The sequence below is a fragment of the Larus michahellis genome, chromosome 8 (assembly GCF_964199755.1).
Source record: "Larus michahellis chromosome 8, bLarMic1.1, whole genome shotgun sequence".
In the NCBI taxonomy this organism is placed as follows: domain Eukaryota; kingdom Metazoa; phylum Chordata; class Aves; order Charadriiformes; family Laridae; genus Larus; species Larus michahellis.
This window is the reverse complement of record NC_133903.1, coordinates 47,377,481-47,401,833: the sequence shown is the minus strand read 5'-3', so window position 1 is coordinate 47,401,833 and position 24,353 is coordinate 47,377,481. Positions and strand designations below refer to the sequence as shown.

Here is a 24,353-nt window from a genome sequence, read left to right as displayed (position 1 = left end):
AAGGGAAAAACTGGTTTTCCTCTTTTTACATCCCGAAAAAAATAATATTTCGGGGGAGGGTATAAAAAAATATATTAAAAAGCGAGAGGATGCGTTAACTGGTCGTTCCCTCTCCGCCGAAGCCCCGTGGCCTCCCCTCCTTACCCGCTTTCCCTCCCTCTGCCGCCCCTGTCCCCCCCGCGCTGCACCGGCAGAGCCGCCCGTGTGCCCCCGGCTGCCGGAGCGGAGCTTTCCCGACGGGGCGGGCTGCGGACCCGCCGCCCCCAGCTCCTTCCATCATTCCTAATTTTCTCTCTTTATGCCGTGCCCGTGCTCTCCCCCCGCGTTGTAAAGAGCAGGCTGAGACGGGACAGCGAGGGGGCCAGGAGGAGGGTGGGGGGCCGCGGCGGCTCTGTAATTAACGCTGGGAGATTATCCCCCCCCCAGCACCTCCACACCAGGGCCATCGGGGGAGAGGGGAACTTCAGGGTCTGCTCCAGCGCGGTGCTGAGCAGGGGGCGCGGGGGGGGGAGGGGGAGGTACGGCTTCCCTCCCCTATGCCTTACGGACCCCATCATCCCCCCCCCGGCCCTGGGTCTAGCCCTCCTCCCTCCACCGGCATCCCATCCGCTCCTAGGGATTTAATTAGGCGTTTACACCTCAGCTTGGAGTAAATGACTGGTAAGAAGCGTTGGGGAGGGGGGTGGGGGGTTTGGCGGGCGGGGGGGGGGGGGGATGTATCAGCAGCCCCATTTTGATTGACAGGGTGGAGGACCATTGAAAATCTTGCTGGGTAGCTCCCGGGTCGCTGTGAAGCTCCTTTTAAAAATCCTTCTTCAATGCAGGCTCCCGGTAGATGGCAGCTCCGCCGGGCGCGGAGGCAGCGCGCAGGCAGCGCGGGCGGATGGAGTAGGGCGGGCCGGGGCGCAGCGCCGCGCTCCCACGCGTGTCAACCGCACCCGCGGCGGGCGGACAGGCTGCGCCGCCGCCCCAGGTAAGAACATGCCCCCACGCACACACACCCCCACTCACCTGGGTGGGCTGGGGATATGGGGAGGGGGGGGAAATAAGGCGAGTTTGGGGCTGGTTTGCGAGGAGGGGGAATCTCTGCGCGGGGAACTCCGCGCCCGGCGGAGGAGCCGTCGGCAGGGATGCGCGCACCGCGGAGTAAGGAAAGCCCATGCTGGGCTCCAGCGCAAATCCCATCCCCTCCTGTCCCTCTTTTTTTTTTTTCTTTTTTTTCTTTATTTGGAGCATAGTACGCTTTCCGAAAAAGAAAGAAAGAAAAAAGGCAAAATCCAAACTACCAACCTAGGGACTCGTTCACACGAAACGTGGCGTGGGCTGGGACCGTGGGTCCGCTCCGGTGTGGGTTTAAACAGCTTGTGGGGGGGGGGGAAAAGGGGGTGAAACCCGGCTGAGGGGAAGGTGGGGGACGCGCATCCCTCTGTCTGCCGGGCTCCGAGGGGGGAGGAGAGCGGAACTTTCCCCCCCCTGCATTTACATAATGATGTTTTAATAAACCGCGCAGCCCGGTGAGAGCTGGCCGGGGGCAGAAATCACCCCGAGCGGGGCCGGGGGAGAGGGGGAGGCCGGGGGACGGCCTCCGCTTGGTGGGGGGGGCTCTGGGCTTGTGTGGCTTTTTTCTGGTGCCGCTGGAAGTTGAGTGCGGAAGGAAAACCTTTCTAGGGAAAAATCACCCCACGCACCACCCCTTTGCAAGTTTAGACGGCAAAGCGGACGGGGGTGGGGGGAAGAGCAGAGCTGGGGGGCCGGTCTGTGCTGCCCCCCCCCCCACCCCGCTCTCACTCTTTAAAGTGGTATATAAATCCCGGACCTGCGCTGTCAGGCTCGCTTGATAAATTAAGGGCTTCGCAGTCGAAACCTATTTACACCTCCATTATAGGGCTAACCAAATGGGGATCAGCATGCATATTTTTACCGCAAGAGATCTCATACATCTCCGCCAGAGTCGCCCCTCGGGCCATGGGATAACAGATAGGGAAGTGGTGGGGGGGGTAGGGGGGGGTCAGCCGCAGCCAGCACTTGAGCGCAAAAAGTCCGTGTCCGCGCTCGGTGCCGGTTGCCCGGGGCACCCGGGACCCGTCCCCCTTGCAGGGGACAAGGAGAGGGAGAGAGTGACCTCCCCGGGAGGGGCTCCCGCCTTAGCGGGGGGACAAGGTCTCCTCTAACCCAAAGTAAGGCCCTCGGGGAAGTTTCTCCTAGGAAGGAGAAAGGGTTTCACTGCGAGACCCACTGTATCTGCCCCCCCCTTTTTTTTTTTTGGGGGGGGGGGGGGGAGGAGAGAGGGACAAGAATCGTCTCCCCGGAGCCCTGTGGGACCCCGCGCCCGGCGGCTTTTCCCGGCTGCTTTTATCATTTATTTTCGGGAGGGGGGGGGCAGGGCAGGGGTCAGCGCATCCCGGACCGAGTCCTTGGTGTCCCCGAGGGTCGCCTCGGCGAGGCCGGCAGCGGAAAGGAGGGAGGGGGACACATCCCCCGTTTCGTTTCCCGGTGGGATGCGCGCACCGAGCGCTGCCCGATCCATTTTTTTGTTTTGTTTTGTTTTTTTTTTTTTTTCGAAACGAAACGCGGGCGGAGCGAAGCGGCACCAGCGCCTGGGACCCGGGGAGGGCTCGGCCCAAAACCCCCATCCCGGGGGGGACCCTCTGCGGGCTTTACCCCCGCACCCGCCTCTCCGGCCGCATCCCGCGCTCCGTCTCGGCTTCCAACGCCGGGGAAAAAAAGAAATCATCCCCCTCTGCCCCATCCCGTCCCCTCCGGCGGCCCCCTCCAGTTCCACTCGGTTAGCTCAAGTTTTCCATGTAAATGACAGTAATAAATATCTAATCATGTCCCGCAGCTATCGGCGGCTCGCCGAGCAGCCGGCATTAATGAGACATCCAGGGGAAGTGGGGGAAAGGAGAGAAGGAAAAACAAAACAAAACAAAAAATTAAAAAAGGAAGAAGTAAAGTTTTTTGTTTTTTTTGTTTTTCCGCTCTCCCCCAAACGGTTTCTAAAAGCGAAGCCGCCGTGGCGGGGGGTGCGGGGGGACGGGGGCGCGGAGCCCCCCGCTTCCTCGGCAGCGATCGCACCTGTGGGTCGCGCTCGGGTTCAAACCCGTCCCCTCTAATTAACCCCCTCCCCAAAACCATAGCAATTCCCCCTCGGGGGGCGAGAGGAGGCGTGGGGGGAGAGGGGGGGTGGGGCAAGCGTCGGGCCCGGTCGCGTCCCCGGCCCGGGGGCTGCCCTCCCGAAAACCCCGCGGAGTTGCGTGTGCCCGTCCCCGCCGCGATTCCCAAACGATTAATGGAGCTGCAAAGAGCTTTTAATGCTGATGGGCGGGGGGGGGGGGGGGGGGGGAAGGCTGAAATTAAACCATGAGAGTTGGATTTGTTCGCCTAACGCTAAACAAATGGAGTGATTACCTTCTTTCCAAACGCATCAGTCATACTACATTAAGTAGCAGAGAGCTAATTATCCCAATTAGGAGACTGATTTATAATTAATGGCTTGGACCAAGTGATAATTGGATGTTAATGGATAACAGTTTTGTCTGAAGTAGCCTCCCACTCCCCCAAAGGCAGGGCTGGAGGGTTGAGGTTGGTTTTTTTTTCCTCTCACCTCTGCACAAAGCAAACGAGGAGCGAAATCTGCTCTTGGCTGGCTCGGTGGGGACCGTCCCCTGGCCGGCGCCGGGGGCGGCAGGTCTCGGGGACAGAGGGGGCCGCTGGGTAACCTCCAACATCCCCCTTCCCAAGCTTTTCAAGCAATCCCTGCTGCTTTTTTACTCCCCTCTCTGATTTTTTCAAGCCGTTGGACAGCAGCGGGGTTGTCCCACGTCCCCAGTGGGTGCTGGGTTCCTCACCCACCCACCCACCCACCGGGTGTGGAGTGGTGTCCTCGATGGGGGGCAACGGCTGAGCACCAAGGGGTGCCCCAGCGCAGATGAGACTGTCCCCCTGTCCTAGGGAGAGCCGGATGGACTCACCCCAAGGAGGAGAGGCTTTACACCGTCCCTGGCCCACGCTTCCCATGCAGTGGGGGGCACAGAGTCAATCATCTGCAGTTTCTCACCGCTCTGTGTTTCTCTCTCGGTATCCGCATCTCAGAACTGGCACGTTGACTGTTTAGCTTTTCCCTTCCACGCTCGCTTTTCACCCAGGAGTAAGTTGATACAAGTCAATCCCGGTTCCTTGTTTGCCCCAGCCGGATAGACTTGGACCTACAACCCTTTGGCTTTCAGATCGTGTTTCTAAGTTCAGTTTTTCCGTTCTAACTAAGAGCCATAAAGGCAGAAAATTCTTGAAAGGGTAACAGTGACTTCAACTCTGAGTTACCCCATGGCTGATGAGAGGTTGTATTAAATTACACCAACGTACTCAGTGCAAAAATGCATCCAAAATCCTGCTGTCAGTACACAGAAAGCCCGTTTAGGTTGGCATTCCAGCTTTCCCTATTAATTTAAAGAGATCGCGATGTCTAAATGGGATGGTTTTCTCGTGCTCGCGCACATCAGCAGGCTCCTGCAGTGATATTATTGCCGTCTCTGAAGACGCAGCTCTGTTTCAGCTCTCTTCTCCTTCGTGCCGGGGTCGCTACCTGCATCAAAGAAAGAGAGCCAGAGGAGGTTCCCGCAGGTCAGAGAGAAGGGCAGGGTGGCCAGGCAAGTTTTGCACACCATAGTCGTAGAGCGAGTGACTGGTTTTGTTCCCGGTGTTTTTAGCCTTGAACGCTTTGCTGAGAAAGGGGGGAATCAGATGAAAAGAAGCCAGAGCGAACAGAGTTTCTCTCCCCTCTGTCATCATCACAATCAGCCCTACCAAAACAAAGGTGCTGCAGAGAAGGTCCGGGACCAAGCTCTTCTGATGTGGCTACCTACTGGTTTTGCTGCTGAAGCTATGGGTGAACCCTTCAGCTAGAAGTAGCCCATGTTTTCTAAGACATCAGTTATTCTTTAAGTGATTTTTTTTTTTTTTTCAGGGGCATTCCAAAATTCAGCTCATCAAGTTGGTAAATGCTTCTGCTGAGGCACTGACAGATGTCAGTTTGGTTTGAACCCTTTCAAAAGGTTCAGTGCTGATTTCCACCACTCATGTCCAAACAGGGGTGTTTACAGCTGCCTTGCTTCGTTTGGCAAAAACATAGACGTAGGGAAAATGCTGAAGAACGTGGATTCAATAAAGCCCAAATTTTGCAATCCTATGCAGCTACCGATAAACTAACCTACTCTGGGGGAACGTTCATCAAAATATGCTTGTTGCCAAGAGGGTGGAGAATTCTGAAATGAAGCTCAATATCCCGGAATTAATTAATAATGCACTGGGGTTAGCCAAACCCTGGGTCTTAGTTCAAAAGCCACTGAAATGGAGTTTTTTTTTCTTTTTTTGTTTTTCTTTTGACTTCATCAGGTTTTGGATCAGGCCCTTCATAATTTCTAAAGCGTGTCTGGTACAGATATAGCTCCTGGGAAGGAGGGAGGCTCTGAGGGAGGGCTAGGAGCAGGGTTGGGAGCGGGAGGGACCAGCAATTCTCCAAATGGTGGCAAACTGGTGTTTGCAGGCAGGAGTCCTGGGTGGGCCACGATACAAATGGGATTTCTTCCTGATAGCTGCTGGTACAACTCTTTTAGGGCCAATTGCAGCCTCTGCGCGGCTAGAGCAAACATACATGAGAAATGCTGCTTTAAACCGTCCAGATGTTAAAATTTAAAGTATGGGGCGGGGGTGATGCTTGGGAATTCCTCTAGGATCCTCCAAAAAAGAGAATTAGTTGGGCTGGGGGAGGGTGGATCTGATGGATCTTGGGGTAGAAAATGCTCCTGCCAAGGGAGCTGCAGAAACTCCATGTCTTTATATGCTTGATACCAATGGTGCCGAGCGCTGGGGGAAAGCAGGCAGCATCCCTGCGCGCTCCTGGTGTGTGTCAGCCCAAGGTGGGTAAACGTGCTTCTGCTGCAGGACTGCACATCTCCCCGCAAAACCCAGCGGACGTTCAGCTGCTCTGCCTGTTTTACGGCGCTCAGAGCTCTTTAAAGCTCAGATCACCTGCTGGTGGCCAAAATATATTGCTTACCTTGGCATCTGCGCTTAATTCAGTGTATGGATCCAAATGCTTACGGGAAAGGAAGCATTACACGCGCCTGCGGTGCTCCCCAGCCCCTGCTGCCTCCGCTGCCAACTCCAGTTCGTGGCCCTGTCTTAAGGTGGCACAAGTCTTCTCACCCCCTCCCTGTAAAAGCCTTTGAACTCAGACACCTTTTTTTTTTTAATGTCAGGAAAAAAATTAGTGTTATCACTTGTAAAGAAAGAAAACGCGAGCTTCTGTCTCATTCTTTTATTCAAAGTGTCGCACGATTGCATGGCTTGCTGGAGCTGCTTCTCAGGATTTATTTATTTTGTCTTTTTGACTAAGGTAGGACTTGTGTGTCATTTTACCTTATAGCTGAGCTTAGTCTGGGCAGAAGCAATTGCTACCATGTGTTTTTGAGTGCTCTAAGCACCATCTGCAGGGACAGACCCCGGGTCCAGCTGTACTTGCAGAAACATCCTGGGTTGTACTTGCAACAAGTACTGGGATGTACTTGCAGAAACATCCTGGCTCCCAGCTGCTGTCTCCTTCAAAATTCACTTGTTCTTTAGATCTCATCAGCTTCAAGCAAAATCGCGCTTGGTGTCACAGCCTTGCAGCTTCTCAGCACGTCAGCTGAAAGAGCACCTAGGAAAGTCACTTTGTGCCAAGTGGGTCAAACTCCAGCGATGCGGCACAAACCCCTGCATCTCACAAAGCCGCATTGCTCTCTCCTCCTTGTGCGTGTATCTAACCCCTCCCGGGTTAAAACCCAGAACTTATGGCTCCAACTTACATTTACTTGATGAATAGCGATGGTGGGTGGAGGAATTCCCCTCCCTCCATGCCTCATCCCAGTTGCTGCCCTTGGAGCCCAACGCCTCTGCTGAGGCATCGCACTGGGAGTGTCCGGAGCAGGGACACGTTCCCTTCTGCCAGGCTGGGGGCACCTGGGAACCGCAGGAGGGAATGTCTTTAACTGCCCCAGCAAATCTTTACAAAGCTTATCTGTCAGGGCCGACTTCTGCCAGCGCTTCTTGCCGTGACTGATCTCTCTCGTTAGGGCTCAGGATGAGGGCATAAGATCAGCGTCGTGGTTCTGGTGCTCCGGACAGACAGAGGTCCTGCATACTAAATGTTTCAGCTTAAAAACATATTTTTACATAGAACTGTAGGTTCTTGTCTTGTTAATGAGACCGTGTCGCAGGTAAAATCCTCCAGGATGTTGCTCTATCTTCCAGGGACACTGGAAATTCCCCAACCCCCAGCAGCAGCCCCAAGGAGCTGCCTTCAAGCTGGTCAGTTTGCTCATGCAAGCGATCCGCAGTCAAATACGCTGGAGGCAAAACTGGTTTGGGGGCAGAGCGCGAGCGGTGAGCCGCCCCTCGTGCTGCCAGCAGCCCCGAAGGGCAGAGTTTGGGAAGTTGGGACCTCTCCCATCGTCCAGTTTGGAAATTTCCCTTTGCCAGCGTTAAGGCAAACGGAAGGTTGCTTCTCAAGCAGAGCCATTTTCGCAAAAGTGAGAGGAAGGGCTGGGCCAGAGAAACCGCGCAGAAATACAACCGAGCCAGAAACATGCTTGTTTTGGAAGGGATGAGGGGGGGGAAAGTACATATAAACATCCAATTTAAACACTTTAAGCCATTTGTGGATTCAGTAGTTTGATTGCACAGCGCTTTCAGGGTTACTCCGAGCCCCGAAGTCGGGGCAGTCGGGAGGCAGAGATGGTCTCGGGACGTGAGAGCAGACGGGCAGCGCGGGCACGGGAGCACCTGGCTGCAGCAGGATGGGGCTGCATTCCGCATCCAGGAACGGGGACCATACGGCAGCAACGCCGGCAGAGCCGGGGCTGGAGGTACCCAAGCTCTGCATGGTCCATCTGGGCTGCAGGCTTCAGTTTCCGTTGCGATATTAATCATAAGAAATCTAAAATGCGTGATTCTTTTTTTTCTTTTTTTTTGCTGTTGACTGAGCTGGAAGCAGAATGAGATCCTGAATGTAGAGGGAGAGTGATGTTCGTTTTAGGAGCTTTGCTTATTTACCCAGGAAAATGTTTCTGCTTCTATATAGATTACAAGAGTTTTGACTGAGGATTGTGCGCTGCTCCAAAGGGGAAAAGGGAGGTGCATTTATACTGATTTCATCTGTACGCACTGATGGTCATCTCTAAATTATGGCAAGCAAGAGATTTAGCCCCACAGTGATGTTTAGTGATCCCAGTCCTGGCTCTGCACTGCAAATCGCTGTGCTCCGAGCCTTAAAACTTACTCCTGGCTCAAAAGCAGAGGCTTTGAGGGTGTCTTTATTTTATTTTATTTTATTCCGGACCTCGCGACCCTGCCCTTTGAAGCATGCCTCCGCAAACAGAGGTGCCGGAAAGTCTTTTGCCGGGAACTGTCTAATCAATCACTCAGTTCTGTTATTTGGGGCTTTAAAGCGGGGAGAAGCGGGGGAAACGATGATTTCACAAAAGCCTTAAATAAAAATCACAGCAACTGATGTGAGTTACCTCTGTCAGCCAGGGCCTGTTCCCTCAGCCGCTCGCTACTCGGTGTCTGGGTTTGTAGAGCCCTACAATAAAACTTCCCCGTCTCAGGGGGATGCTCCGAGGTTCGTTTTATAAAACTCGCAAACCCTCTCGCATCCCATTGTGCTTCTGCTCCAGATAAATGAGCGTTACGAGTACAGTTGCTGTGCTCTTCAGCAGCACAGCCCCGACAGAGGCAATTATTCGACAAGGTCGACCCAAAAACCCGTGACGCTGCCCCTAACTGGAAATATTTCCAAATTTCATCTGCTAGCAAACCTGCTAGATCTTTTTCCATGTATACCAAGGTCAGCAGTAGTAGCTGAACGTGAGCTGCCAGAATTGGTGTAATCCGTCAGGTTTTGCTTTCAGTGGGTTGCGAAGTCTTCAACTAGACCAGGTCTAATTGAGATCTCACTCTGCACTACAAAATTAACTGCATTTAGGTCCAGGGATTTACACAGGTGTAAAAATATTACTGTAAAAATATCACAGGAAGATCAGAAATGGGGAATCGTGATTTTTTTTTTTTTTTTTTTTTTGAGAGCTCTTCTCCATTCCTTTATTTCAGTTATAAGAGAAGTCCTTTGGAAGCCTGTTTTTATGGCGCATGGTGCTCTCGGACTTTGACGTTTCAATGAGAAAATATGATGTATTGCAGTGTTTCAAATTATTTATATTTCATCCACTACAAAGGTGAGATTGTTTCCTTAGACATTCAGCAATCTCACGTGAGGAACAAAACTGATTTATAACGTGCTGGTTATTATTCTACGTGATTTCGGACCTTTATATATCTTAAAGATTTAGGAATATAAAAAAAAAAAAAAGATTGAAGAAAACCTCGTGCAAGGATCATTTATTCAGAACCCCCCAGGTATGTAATTCATTTAGCACCAAATATATATAAAACCGATGTCTTTGTATAGAGTGAGCCCGTTTTCCTAGACTGTCAGATAAGCAGAGACAGAGATTCATTATTTATCTTGCTGATTTAAAGAGTTTCTGAACAAGGACTCCAAGCATAAAATCAGGAAGCAGAACGACTCCAGGAGTGAGGAGGAGGGGGAATATTTTGTCGTGGTTTTATTTTGGATGCTGTTTATTGCCAGCAGCGATAAGGGGGGAGGTTGTTAGCACAAACCGTTTGCTGTTATTCCCCGTTAGTGACGAACAGCGCGTCCCTGTGCTTTGCATAAAGACGAGTAGCGATTTGTAGCGCCCGAGCAGGCACTCGGGCTGGAGGACGACTGCTGGACTTTTTACCTGAATAGGGATGCTCCTATTTTTTTTTTTTTATTTTTTTTTCTGTCACCTGCAGGACCCCGAGCACCAGATTTTTCTTTCGTGATTTCTTTTTCCCCGATGCTTTTCCCACATTCAAGCTGTGCCTTACATTGGGGCGCAGACCCCAGACGGTGCCGAGCTCTTCCAAACTTCGAATGCATCTCTAGGCGAATCTCGCGTCACTAATGAACTGTGGTGTTGAAATTCACTTGTGCCAATGAGTTGCCAAAGTCCAGATGGAACTTTGAGCTTATTTCCCACATAAAGAAGGCCTTATACACTCCCCCCCTGCCCCATCACCAACCCTACCGATTTCTGCACAGATTTAATGAAATGATAACGTAACACCGCACAGCGCCCACCTGTCAAAAACAGGCTCTGGTATCCTCTTCTTGACTTCTCTAGGAAAAATTTAGTATTTTTAACTCCTAGGTTTTATTGCCCCATTCTTCTTGACGGTACCCAAGCATCTTGTTTAGGTCAGGTTTGGGATGACTCAGTATTTGGAGGGGGACCAGCTGAAGGGAAAAGAGAAAATGGTCCAAAGCCCTGGCAAAGTTTCAAGTCCCACATCCAGCCTCAAACTCACCTCACCCGACGGCATTTGCTTGAGAAGGGCAAATGTCGTGTCCAAGGCGTCGTTTTACTTTTACATGGGAAAATAGGCCAGAATAAGCTATTGAAGAAAAATCCTTCATCTCAACTCAGTTGAGATTTGGTGGGGGGAAGCGGAATTTGTTACTCCAGAATAACATACTTGAGCAAAACTACTGTCTTGGTTTAAAATTCCTTTCCTCCAGAGCAGCGTCGGCATGGAGAGCTGCCGTGGATGTCCTTATTCAGGACAGCTCTGTGCGGGGACAAGCTCACCAGCGGTGACACGAGCTCTGTGGCCGGCACAAGTGACATTGGAGTTTGCGGGCTTGCAGGGATCGATATGTTTCTCCCTTAATGAGTTTTGTCAGTTCTGTGTTTTTGTTAAAGGCCTTGTGTGTGGCTGGCAGGTGAAGTCAGATACAGACTGAAGAGGTTTTGATGGGGGGGAATCAGGGGGTGAAATGAGGAGAGGAGCAAGCAGAAAACGTCCACAATCCCAAATTGTTGGGTGCAGTTAATACAGCTCTATGCTGGGTTTTGTGCTTTTGGTTTGTTTGGTTTTTTTTTTTGCTTGAAAGAAGGGAAAATGTGGATGTTTTGTTACAAGGCACTTCGCAGAAAACTTCGATATCTCATTTTTAAATGACATTTTTTTTGTTCCCAGATCTGCTTTAGTTCCACCCATGCACAAACACAAGCCACTAGGAACAGGAGTTTTCACCTGGCGAGGAAATGAGTGTTTCTCTCCTCTTCATATCTTGTCTCAGGACAGAATTATGTGCCTGGATACAAAATTAGTTACCAGTTAAATAGGGAAACTTAAAGCCTTTTAAAAAAGTTGAGAAGCCAAGGTCGATAATATTTAAGCCCAGGGCCAAATTTCCCCTCTATGCTACGCTCTTAAGTGGTGCACAATAAATTGTACCACTCTTGTGTTATACGACTTTATGGGAACCTGAGGGTTTCGAGGCCAGTGTTGGGAAGGGGCAGATGGGAGCCACGTTGCGGCTGGAGAAATGCAGCTCTGCTCCGGGATAACGGGATTCCTGTTCCCGGCTGGTAAATGTGCAAATTGTTTTGCATTGGATTGAACAGCAGCAACTGAATAAAGAGTGATTTGCTCTCTGGATTAGTCCGAGGCGGGCAGAGACCTACATTGCCTGGCCTCTAAGTAATGCAGAGGATGGAGAAACCTGGGTTTCTCATCGTCAAAGCTAAGGGGAACCCCTGGTCTTCTCTGGGAGGCTGGATCCCGGCAGGACGCAGCCCCTGCAGCCCTGGGAAGAAAAATGGGTACAGCATCCATGAGACTTCCATGGAAACTTAAGTGAGAGGTAAAAGCCATAGGAGAGTTTTTGGGACTGAGGCGGTAGTGCCGGGATTGCAAAGGCAGAAGGGTCCGGCGCAGGGCATGGCATGGAGACCTGGTGCTGCGGAACATGGGGAGCTGGGAGAGAACAAGTATTTTGGTGTCGGGAGAGTCACTGATGTGGCTCTGAGGGCCCGTGAAGAAGGAAACCACCTGCCCCAGGAGGCACTGGCCCCAGGCCCTGCTCGGAGGCATCCATCCCCCCGTCAGCAAATGCCGCTGGGTCAGCCCACGAGCTCTCAGCAGGGGCAAACCCAGGCTCACCTCACCCTGTAGAGAGATTTTCCTCCCACCTATTGTTTTCCTGCACCTTTCCTCATCTCCCAGCTCCTTTCTCCACCACTCCCAACTCTTCAACCATCTCTGATGCACCAAATGAGGGTGAGGCATCCCCTTTCTTTTGGGATGGACCCTGCGGTACCCTCCCAGCTGTATCGACACAAAGCAGGAGCTCAAACTTTGCTCTCCTCCTCCTCCCGGCTGCGGCGGCTCCTGAGGCCCTTCAGCCACCCAGAGACATAAAAGATGCATTTGCAGATTTTGAAAATTAAAACCATCTATACAGCCAGTGGGAAGGGATCAGCTTATTTGGTTGCTTAATGAAATATAAAGATTATTTTAACCAGTGTAAGCACTATTCGACAGCTTGTGAAACACAGCGGTGGCTTGATGAATGGCTTTCTCCATTAAAAAAAATTGCTGCATGATGTCTTTTAAATATTTAATTTATCGGGGTTGGAGTGTGCTTGGAGCTGACAGTTAAACAGGAGCCGTTTGCAGTCTCAGTTAACTTTGCTTATTAGGCTGAACAGTCTCGCTCAGTAAATGCAAGATACCTCCTTTTCCCTCATTTTTTTATACTGAATCTGGGATGATACATTTGCTGCACAAGTGAGTAGGAAGTTCTGCCTGTTGTCTGCACCGCAGCGTGCCAGGCAGCTATCACTGAAGCTGTGGTGGGTATGTCCTTAGTGACATACTGTCCTTAGTCCACCATGAAGTCCCCTGCTTTTTATTTTCCTTATTTTTTTTATTTGCTGCGCTTTCTTCTAGGCCACCCGGAAGAGTTTGCTCAGGCACACGTGTACACACAAAAGCATCTTTTAACAATCAAATCAACTGAAATCTTCCTGGAGCAAGTGTTTCAGTGGAAATGCTGGGCTCCAGACACAACATCATTGGCAGTGTCCTCGGAAGACTGTATGGCATGGGAAAATTCCCCTCCTCTCCCTCTTCTTTTTTCCCTTAATGTGCCAGTTCGGTGCACAACCGACATCATGCAAGGGGGATCAGAAAAGAAACAGGCGTTTCTGTGAGTTGGGAGTCAAAGACACGTGGCCTCCCGCATATCTCCTGGCAAGGCTGAGCCCCGATGTGGATTCTCCGGCATCTATTAAGGACGGAGGTCTGGCAGCAGCACAGGGCTGTTAATAGGTTCTGTGTCTTCAAATGGGTTTCACAAAACACGCAGGACCTTAATAAGCTTTGAGACCTCCACCCTGCTGGCCAAAGCTGGTGGAACCGGCCAGCCGGTTCCCAAGTTAGGGGGTGGGAAGGGAGGAGGCAAAATGAAGTTGCAAACCTCTGTTTTGCTGCCTGCGTTGGCCAGAACAGCCAGTCCTGCTCTTGGACTGTGAAAGCGAAGCAGCGAACGGCTCTCCGTCCGGCCGCAGCAGTCTCACCGATGGTGGGGACGGGCTGAGCACTGCCACCCGCCGAGCCGGCGCGGTGCGTGCTGAGCGCTGCTGTGCCGCAGGCTGGGGTGGGATGACGCTCTTCGGAAAAGAACCGCGCCAAGGATGGGGTGAGGATGCGTCACAGAGGCTGCCAGAACCGTCCAGGGTAATGTCTGGGTTGGGGACCTGCAGGTCCTCCACAGGTGATGGGAGATGTCCCCCGCGACCACACCAATGGCACACGTCACCGGGACACGCTCCTGTCCCTTCGCATGTGCCACCAGCAGCAAAGCTGTGCGGTCCTGCAAAGCAACATCCCTGCTGGAATTTTGCTGCAAACCCATCGTGGGGAAAATGCAAATGCCAAAAATCTGTTGGCAAGTGAAGTCACTCACCCTCATCAGAGAACCAGCAAATGATTTTTTCATCACTTATGTCTTCCCTAAGCTCGATTAGAGCAGAGCTATATAGCATTCTTGTGTTTAGGTCAGCATCTGAACCAAAAATACCCATTTTCACAGCGGTTCAGCTTAGAGTAGCGTTGGCTTTCTCTCCTGTTAGAGTGAATAAAACCCTAATAAGGTGTAGATGAAGGTTATTGTTTTGTTTTGGGGTTGTCTTTGCTTTTATAAACACTAGAGTGAATTTTGAAATAAAGCATTTTGACAATGAATTCAAAAGTAATTGCCTGGATACCATAAAACAAAGCAGATCTGGTTTTCCCCTGCTTTCCAGAACTAGCTACAAAATATGTCTCAGGCACCCTTAAATGCATTTTTCAATAAATCAGCTAGTCATACAAAAATTGTCTCTCTGTACTTGGAAGTAAGAGGTAGTGGGGTTTTTTTCTTATACTCTTATGATCTGAAAGGTCCCTTCCAACCTAGGCAGTTCTATGATTCTATACTGGACGCAGTAGGAAAAGATATGACCAGTAGCATCCTTCGTGGGCTATAAGGATGTGGCTGGCATTGTGCAGAGCAAGGTGGGATGTGGGTCCCTTCCCACTTGAGATGGGGGGGATTGGATCCCACTATGATTCTGTGTAGGTGCACCAGTCTTTTTTAGAGTCTAAGACTGAAGAATTGGGGAGTGAATAGGGAGTGGGCGATCAGGGAAGGAAACACAAAGCAGATGAAGGTGGCATGAGGGTGTGTATCAGATCTCCGTGGTGTAATCACACCTGGATCTGTCGCCCTCCACCGGTGTTCTTGGCACTGAAATGATGTGGTGGAAGACCAGAAGGGACTCGGGGAAACAGGAATGAGGCTGAGTGATAGATTCCCAAATTATTGGTTTCTGATTACTGCAGCCTCTTTGAGAAGTCAATCCCAAAGGCAGCACTCACACACATGACACTAAATCCCTCAGTCAAAAAAACCCAGAGCAATGAGGACCATCCCTGAGCTGGCAGTGTTTGACCAAACTCCAGCTGCGTGGCTTCCCTCCTCCGTTCTTGGGCACCGTGATGGAGAGATGCTTGCGAGGGTGAAGACCCAAGGTGCCCCAGGTGACTGCCAGACCCTAGAGTACAAAATGCAGCTGGTTTTCCCAGGAACTACAGCCTGGCTCCTGGATCTTAAACAAGGTCGCTCCACGTTTGTGCTTCCTACATCAAGGTGGTTTGTGAGAGAATGGGAATTCAGAGCAGGAGGGGCAGTGGGACCAACTCATTTCCATCCCTCCCTCTTCACCCAGAGTCTGTCCTCCATGGTATAAATCCTCTAAGGGCAAAAATGAAGGTCTTTCAGTACAGAAAAAGGTACAGAAAGAAACAACAGATAACCGTTCATCCAAATTTTGGCTGTTCAATGCGTTAGGTTTCTCCTAAAATCATGGGAGTTGAACCACCTCCCTCCAGTGACCAAACTGTTTTCTAAGAGGTTGCCTAGATAACAACCTCTCTGCTTTCCTTAAGTTAGTCCAGCTGGATCTCCTTCTCTGAATGTTCATTCATTGCACTGACTTTCCAGATGGTGACTTGCTGATGTAAACGGTGTCTTACAAATTTTCTTTTGTGGCAAATGTTTCACAACCTCCTTCCCGATGTCTTACAAACTACAGCAATGGCATCCTGGAGGCCCCCAGCCATTTATAACAGGGGTGGACGAAGCATCGCTCAGTTTTTGAGATCAATCTTAACTCAGTTTTACAGATGGTCTGTAAGGAAAAACAGCTTGAAGTTTCATGCAGAGCCCACAGTAGAAAAAAAGCCATTAGTTTTTTTGAAATAATTTCCTTCCTATTGAGCTATGAAACGTCAGTATTTATTGGAAACCTTAATTCCCTCTTTAGCCGTAACATTTTTGTTCCTATTATGCTACAAATTTATTTTCTTTTACACCACATGCTTTTTTCTTTTTTTTCTGTATCATTTGTGTTTTGTTAAGAAGAAACTTAAGAAAAATGAATGGAAACAAATTACGCATGAGTGGGTTCAGATAAAAACATTGGCATTATAGAAATGGGATTTCAGAACAGCCCACCATAGGCAATGACAGGGACAAAGCCCCAGCTGGTCCTGGGATAGAGCTAGGTGATTAAAAGTCACACTAATATGATCAATTTTATTATGGTATGTAAGAATCATAGAATGGTTAGAGTTGGAAGGGACCTTAAAGATCATCTAGTTCCAACCCCGCTGCCAAGGGCAGGGACAACTCCCATTAGACGAGGAAAAATCCTTTCCCATCTTTTGTTCAGCATATCATGAGTGGGATATAGCCAGATGCCGGTCTCTAAGCTTGGAAGCCAGACTGGTGTCGCTGGTGTTTTAAGTCTACAGGAGGTATTTTGATTCCTGTCCCAGAACCTGTTGGAGGTTGGAAGTGAGCCTTGCATGCGGCGGTTTAAGTTTGAGCTCAGCATTTCCAAAGCTGAGACCCCGGGATGCTGGAATAGCAAGTTCCTAAGCACCTCTCTCCTCCGGCGGCTGTTTTTCAGGTTTATGTCACCATGCAGCACTATGGAGTGAACGGTTACTCCCTCCACGCCATGAATTCACTCAGCGCCATGTACAACCTCCACCAGCAAGCAGCTCAGCAAGCCCAGCACGCCCCCGACTACAGGCCCTCGGTGCATGCCCTCACCCTGGCAGAGAGACTGGCTGGTAAGAACAACTCATGGCTTTTGCCGTTCCCTGGGAAAAATACCCCAAAAGTTGTTGCTTGTGATGAGTGAAACTCCTCTTCGGGAGTTGGAGTGTGACAAAGCCAACTGGCAGGGTGTGCTCCTGGATACTGGCCAATGTGGGCAAGCTTTGCAGGTGACACATGCCCTCCAGTGTTCGCCGCCAGTGGACCACTGCACCTTGCTGCAGACTGGCCTCCAACCACTGGGGAGCCCGGGGGTGAGAAGGGATGCAGCCCCCCCCCTATATGGGATTGAAGAGAGAGAATCAAAAATACTCTGAAATATGTTTGAACAAGTTGAGCAAAAAATTACAGAAAATTTTACTTTCTTGTTAGTAAATAACAGCACAATGGATATAAGCATGCAGCAGATTGGATTCCCCCACTGAGGGGCCCAGGACTTGCATCCCCTAACAGCCATCTCCTGCCATCCGAGGCCACAGCTGGTTCTTACATGGTGCCCCTTCTTGCAACTATTTTCAATTACTTGTCCAACCAAACACTCTTTCTCTCTGAAAAACAATCTTCATTTGGATCTTCTTTGGGTCTCACCTTGACCTATTTCTTCCTGGGGATCCTAGACTTTGTCTTGAGTGACGCTTTCTTGCAGGTCCTGCTGGCTCCCTCTCTGTTGCTTTTGTATTTTGTAGATCTTTTTTAGACTTAAAGAAATTCACATGTGACTTTGCCCAGAGAGTGTTATTTACGCAGATTGTTGATGGTGGGACAGTGGGACAGGAGCTGCATCTCCAGGGCATCTGATCTGTTTTTCTATGTTCAGCCATGAGTGTAACAGCACTACATCGATACTTTCATTGGAAGGAAGTACAAAGTCCAGATAGTATTTTATGATTTGGTAGGGGAAATTGTCAAAAAGCGTTGATGGAGACCTGAGAATATTTGGTATTGTAGGGCAAATATATCCACTCTATGTTTCAGCCTACCACAAAACACCCAGATCTGGCGGTGATTGTCAAAGGCAACGCAAATGGTCAACAGCTGCAACATCACCATTTCGGTTAGGGCTTGGATGCAGCGTGGTAGAGCAGACCTGACAACCAGTATACTGAAGCTAAAGCAAAAGGTTACCGTAGATGTGATTCTAAAGACCTTCCCAGAGTGGAACGATCTTCCTGGACTGTCTGAAAAGTACACATCTGCTTTAAGATAGCTTTCTAGTTGTCTGATACTAAAGGAAAAAAAATGTAGAGTGACTCCTTCCAGCCTAGAGTAGGTGGAAAAAATCATCTACCCAGACAACTTTTGTGGGCTAAATTTGAGTCATAGGCTTAAGCCAAAATAAGGATGCAGAAGTTTCAGGATGGTCCTCCTAGGTAGGTAGTCCACGAAGGCATGGTGGCAAAGGTCTTGGACTCTTTGGATCGGTGAACCACATCTGACTCTCAAATCTTCATGCCAGCAATATTCCCTTATCCAGCTGCTAGTAGTGACCTCCTTAACATGGTTCCTCAGACCACTCACTGTGGCCTGTGGGATCTCTGCGGGGCTGTAGGGCAGAGCTCGGAGTTGTCCTCATCAAAAGGGAACCAAAGTGGGATTGAGGAGACCTGGACTCTAATCCTGGCTCTACTGCCGGGCTGTAGAGAGATGGCAGGTGAGCACTTTCCTTGTCCTGGTCATCCATCCCCTCCTTCCGTCATCCTTCCAGCATGTAGGTGGTCAGATGGGAGCAGATGATCCTGAACCCCACAATGTGCCTTGCAGACCTTGGGTTTCAAGGTCCCCCTTTCCTAGATGAAGGGCTCTCTTGAAAGATTTTTGTGATAGCCTGTATTTTTTACAGTAGATCGTGGAGGACTTAATGTCTTTGACCCTAACTAGGGTAAAAGCAGAGGGAGATAAAAAAATAGAATAAAAAGAGCTATTCTCATATTCTTGACCGGGAGATTCAATTGGTTTTCTGACCTCTTATCTTTAAAATTAATAACCCGCCTGGAAGACTTTCCAAATTAAATCCCACGGTCCCCTTGTCTGATTATCATTGGCGGGGTAGGCATTACATAGCTACGAGCTGGTTCCTTTGCAGTTGCTTCACATTCCGTTACTTCTGAATATCTTTCAGTGCAGGGTTATAGATCTCATTTGCCTTCCAGGGACAGTCAGAATAAAGCAGCACAAAAGCAAATGACCTTAAGTCAGAAAACAGAGGTTTCTGATTGTAACTGCAACGCCTCACCTGCAATTTGTATTCTCCTTCTTGCACAAAGCCTGAAAACATAGTTAAAACATTAAAATAATTGCTGGTTTCCTCTCGTCGGAGTGGCCAAACTTAATGCATGAGCTGCCACCTCCAGGGAGCTGGTAGGTCTAACCTCTACTCTAGAAATTCGGGAATATTCCAGCCTGCAGGTAGGGTGTTTAACCAGTCTCCTTTCTCCTGATTCCTTGTACTTGAAACACAAATGTTAGCTTTGTAAAACATTTCAGGGTAGCTTCAATCTTTTGTCCTGGAACATCCCTTCTCCTTGCCTGGCTGCGTTGTGAGCTGTGTCTGAATGCTTCAAGGACAGTCTCTTTGCTTCCAAAGCAGGAGCCAGGGTTTTAAGTCCCCCAAGAGCTCTGATACCTTGAATACAAAGGTCTCTTGTACGCAACCATCACTATATTGTATTTGGCTGAAGACCTTTAGCCCTGATCACGTCTTTTCCAGGTTGCCAAAACCGCGCGGCTTTGGCAACGCCCAGAAAGGCGCTGCGAATGCTGACCCAGAATGAAACAGCTGGAAGTTTGGAAGAGGAATGTTTCGGTGGTGCAAAGCTGATTTGCTACGCTCGTTAGCCGACATATTTGGAACCTGGCTGTGTGGTTCTGGGGCTGGTCTGACAGCAGGTTTTGTTTTATTGTTTAGATTCATGCCACGATGCTCATGACAAAAGCACAAATAAACAGCAGCAAGAGCCTTCATCTGGCTCCGCGCACTGATAATGCTGACTTTTCTCCCTGTTAGGTTGTTTTCTCATGTGTTCATTCCTCCCTTCTACTGGAAGTCACATTCTTAACTGAATTAAAAATAATACCAGACACTGCTCTTGCTGCATTTCCTCTTTGAGAGCAAACCTCTCGCCAGACTATTTCATTCCAACTCTGTAGCACAGCATGTCCCAACTTGCATAATAAAGAGTGGGTTTTGGTTTTTTTTCTTTCCTTTTTTTTTTTTTCATTTTAAAGTAACTTATTTTCATTGATTTAAGATCTTTCTGCTCCCACTAACTGTTGTGCAATAATAACACCTCTGGTAAAATACTAAGCCCTTTACTGTGAGCCCAAGCTTTTCCCCCGTCTGAATTTCTTCTCTGCCATCAATTTTGCAAGCACAGTTTGTGAAGTCAGACCATCTGAGTAGCTCCTCTACTGAACAGAGCTCAGCACATGAGCTCTGGGCTTGCAATCAGTGGGGCTGGGCTCGGTTCCTGGCTGGCGTTTCCACCCTAGATGCTGGAGAGTGTCCACATTCAGTAAAGCACGTGCTTTCAAGCTAAACACACATAAGCACATGAGCTTAAGTGCTTTCCTGAACTGAAGCCCAGAGCAGCTCTCCAATATCATGCCTTGAAGTCTACGGTGAGCTACATACGAGACGCTAAAGAAGAGACAGCTCAGCCTGGTTTCTGGGCAGATGCATGTCTTCTAATGCAGTTGCAGCCAACAAAATGAGCTAGAGGCAGCTGTGTTCGAGCTCCATGGACCCTTCCCTCCGATTGGCAAAGCGCATCATGGCGGTGTTGAAGCCTACGGAATCTCTGCCCCCAGCTTCAAGGAGAACATGACACATAATGTCGGGCTCCACTCCTGGTTACAGCAGTGAATCTCCTCACGTTGTTTTAAATTGTGCTTCTTAATGGAAGAGGCTTACGCCACGGTAGGGTCTGGGCATCTGTGGGTCCTGCCCCACCGATGTTGGAGCAGGTTGGCTTATTTCAACCAAATTTAGTATTGGAGCCTCAACATTTTCCACCGTTGTCACAGAAAGGGGTTCCCTCTCCAGAACAGGCTTTCTAGTCAGAGGTTTTATCTCCTCAGACACCTCAGTTAACCAGCAAAATGTGTGTAAGTGTTTTATTAGATCTAGAGCCACGAAAAAAATGCTTTGTAGGTTTGTCTGGTGTTAGCAAGGGCTTTATTCAACTGTCAGCATACAAATTCCAATAATTAAATTGGCCACTTTTCTTGTCTTCCAACGGCTGTACATTTCAAGACATCATTTTGGAGGCACGTTATGGATCCCAGCACCGCAAACAAAGGCGAAGTCGCACGGCCTTCACCGCCCAACAGCTGGAGGCGCTGGAGAAGACCTTCCAGAAGACACACTACCCAGATGTGGTGATGAGAGAGCGGCTGGCTATGTGCACAAACCTGCCTGAAGCCAGAGTCCAGGTATTGATATTTTGTGGGTTTGTGAGTGGGGATGTTTAAAAGAACATAGCGGGGTTCCCAGAGAGTTGACAGCTCCCTTGACCTTGCAAGATTCTTCCAGTGTAACCAAAGATTTTGGGGCAGTAAAGTTGTCAAAGGCACAGGCCGGGGGTCGGAGGGGAAGATAAAATCGTCCAAAGTCACACATCTGCTGAAGAAATTCTTAATCCACACGCACATTTTTTAAATTTAGGATTGTCTGAAGTGTACACTGGTTTTCATTTGTTCTTTCACATTTCTTTGGGGGAAATTTTAGAAACGTCAACAGAAGACTACTTACTTATTTATTTGCAAGGCTTTTCTGGCTTTCTTAGAAGAGCAGAAACCCAAGTAATTCCAGCTGCTCTTTTCCACCAGTGTCAGTATTTGTAACATCTCAGGCCAAGGTTTGGTTTTGTTTTTTGGGTTTGTTTTGGTTTGTTTTGTTTTTTTGTTTGTTTGTTTTGAGTTTCAACTATCACAAAGTGCTTCATAAGCCTGTTGGTGGGGAGGTTGTTGCATTGCTGGGCTTCAAAAGACTAAACAACAAGTTCTTCAATGTGAAGTGGATAAGTAGTAGAAAAAAAATAGTTCTTTTATAGAAATGTCAAGACATTTTGATCCTCAAAATTTTTGTTTCCTCGTTTAACTAATGAAACAACAGTAACAAGATTTGTTAAAAAAATATGGATTCTCTCCTTCCCTAAACTCAGTTCCCGGATAATAGCCTATGCCTGTAATGACTTATTTTGAGTGTTGCTGCCATAGTTTTGGTACACTTATAACCAAATGGCTTTAGAAACTAACGGAGCACTGTACTGTAGGCCAATGTAATGTCATCAGACTCAGATATAAGACGTTTTGTTTGGACGCAACTACCTGACCAACTTAGAAATAAAAACCCAAACAACTCCCAAACCCTAAAGTGGAGGAGTGGCTAAAAGAATCAACATAAAGGCTGGAATTTTTAACAAATGTATTTGTTGTGCTATTTGTAGAGGCACTGAAAACAGGTAGAGCTCTAAGATCCAACAAAGCGCAATGACATTTGGCCACAGCGGGCATGCAGTACCTCATTTGTTGGGGTTCCCCTGAAGATCCCAGGCTGAATGATGCTGAGTTTGGCACTAAGCAGGATTTTCACCAGTTTTCCTCCTTGCTGTTTGTGGCATTGAAGGTTTGGTTCAAGAACCGGAGGGCCAAATTCCGGAAGAAGCAGCGTAGCCTGCAGAAGGAGCAGCTGCAGAAGCAGAAGGACTGTGAAGGGAGTCACAGCGAGGGAAAGACGGAGCCACCCATGCTGGAGACCCAGGCCACCACCCCGGACACCGAGAAGGTCCAGAGCCTCCCAAGCGAGGTGGGCACGGATCTCAACCTAACCCTGTCGGAGCAGTCGGCCAGCGAGTCTGCACCTGAGGACCAGACTGACCGAGAGGAGGAGTTTAAGAGCACCTTGGATGAGGCTAAAGTGGACAAGAGCCCTGGTGTGGACAGCAAGGCTTTGAACTGCAAGAGAGCAAGCCCAAAAGCAGGTGAGGAGCAACATCTTGATGGGGGTTGGTCTCAGGACCTGGATTACTAAGGGGGGCGTTGGCGGTTGGGTATAGTCCCTTATTCCCAATGGCACAGGCACTTGCAGGCAGGCTGCCCAGACTTGTCTTCTTGTCCCCAGCACTAAACAGGACCCACAGAGGACACAATGTCTATTGTAGCAGGAGCACAGAAAGAGCAAAGACCTTCTGCTTGGGTTAGAGCTTGGGGAGAACAGTGCCCAGCAGCAGCAGGAAAGCCATAGCAAAGAGATCAGCCCCATTTCTAGGAATTAAGATGCTAAGTATGGAACAGACGTGTGTTTAGCCCTCCTGAGCTAACACAACCCCTCTCTTTCACCCTCCTGATGCAAGAGAGAAGCCCATGCTGCAGTCTGAACCCTTCTGGGGTGCAGATGAGTACCTACGTCTAGCCTGTAGAAATAACCCCTGTCCCCTCTGTCTCCTGCTGCAGAGTCCCCTATCAGCGCAACTGTGACACCTTCATCCAGCAGTGGCCTGGCTCAGACTCACTCCTACTCCTCCTCGCCCCTGAGCCTCTTCCGCCTGCAGGAGCAATTCCGCCAGCACATGGCGGCCACCAACAACTTGGTCCATTACTCCTCCTTTGAAATGGGGACACCGTCTGCCATGCCCTACTTGGGCATGAACGTCAACATGGCGCCACTGAGCTCCCTGCACTGTCAGTCGTACTACCAGTCGCTCTCCCACGCTCAGCAGGTCTGGTCCTCACCCATCCTGCAGGCCTCCAGCTCCCTTCCAAGCCTGAACAGTAAAACGACGAGTATTGAGAACCTCAGGCTCCGGGCAAAGCAGCACGCAGCATCCCTTGGGCTTGACACCCTACCCAACTGACTGCCAGATGAGCTACCATTGCCCATGAGAAGATGCGCCAGAGGTTGGCACTAGACATGTCACTCCTTGAACCTCCACCCACCCTCATCTCTTCCCGGAGTAAGGTGCTCCCTTTCAGGGAAAACTTTGCATTTATTAACGTCTTATTAGCACCGCGATTGCGCCAGACATTGCTACTGGCTTGGTCTTCGCTAAATATTTAAGGAGGAAGGGGGAGAGGATGTGTGTTTAGACAGATGAACTGTCCTCTGGACTGCCATGAGTTAAGCCTGTAACGTTCAGGAGAAGCCTCCTTTCCTCACCCCCGCGACAATGTGCCAACTGTTATATACACCTTTTTTGTTGTTGTTGCGTTCTTTGGGAAAAGTCCTGCTTTGTCTTGTATATAGTTTATAATGTTGACAGCACCCATCACCCGTGTGTTACTGTCAGTGTTACAGAACTGTGACCTCTTTTGCTTTTATTCCCCTTTCCTTCTCAATTTTAGTAGCTAGTATCAAAGTTACAAATCAGCCATCCTCCCGACCTCACCTCGTAGCTAGTTGCTCTTCTTGGGTCAGCGTCCTACAGGTGTTTATGACGAAGAAAAACGATCGTGCACTTCACCGCTCCGCTTCTCCCTTCTCTGCTAAAGCCAATTTTATAACATCCGGGAAATGATGTGAAGGTGAATTTCCTGTTTAAGCACTTCCTATAAGGCAAGAATTTTTTGTTTACTTGTTAATAGCACTTGTTCAAAGCGAGAGGACAAAATATTGGCCAAATGCTGCTGGCTGGGGAGAAAAATGAAAGCCAAATTCACAGGATTATTTTCGATCCAGATTGTTTCCTCTTTGATCTTCAGTGAAGTGTAAACTCCTCTATTTACAAATTCCGGGGGTTTCTTTTTGGAGAGCATT

General features: G+C 49.3%; 1 protein-coding gene across 1 annotated transcript; it reads left to right on the top strand.

Moving 5' to 3' along the window:
* Positions 1-757: 757 nt before the first annotated feature.
* Positions 758-23,594, top strand: DMBX1 (diencephalon/mesencephalon homeobox 1). Its single transcript, XM_074597847.1, is given in 6 exon segments — positions 758-915; positions 918-973; positions 16,449-16,614; positions 20,853-21,031; positions 22,227-22,581; positions 23,054-23,594. Coding segments are annotated over 6 exon segments (1,254 nt in total). The 5' UTR covers positions 758-818; the 3' UTR covers positions 23,455-23,594.
* The last annotated feature ends 759 nt before the right edge of the window (positions 23,595-24,353 follow it).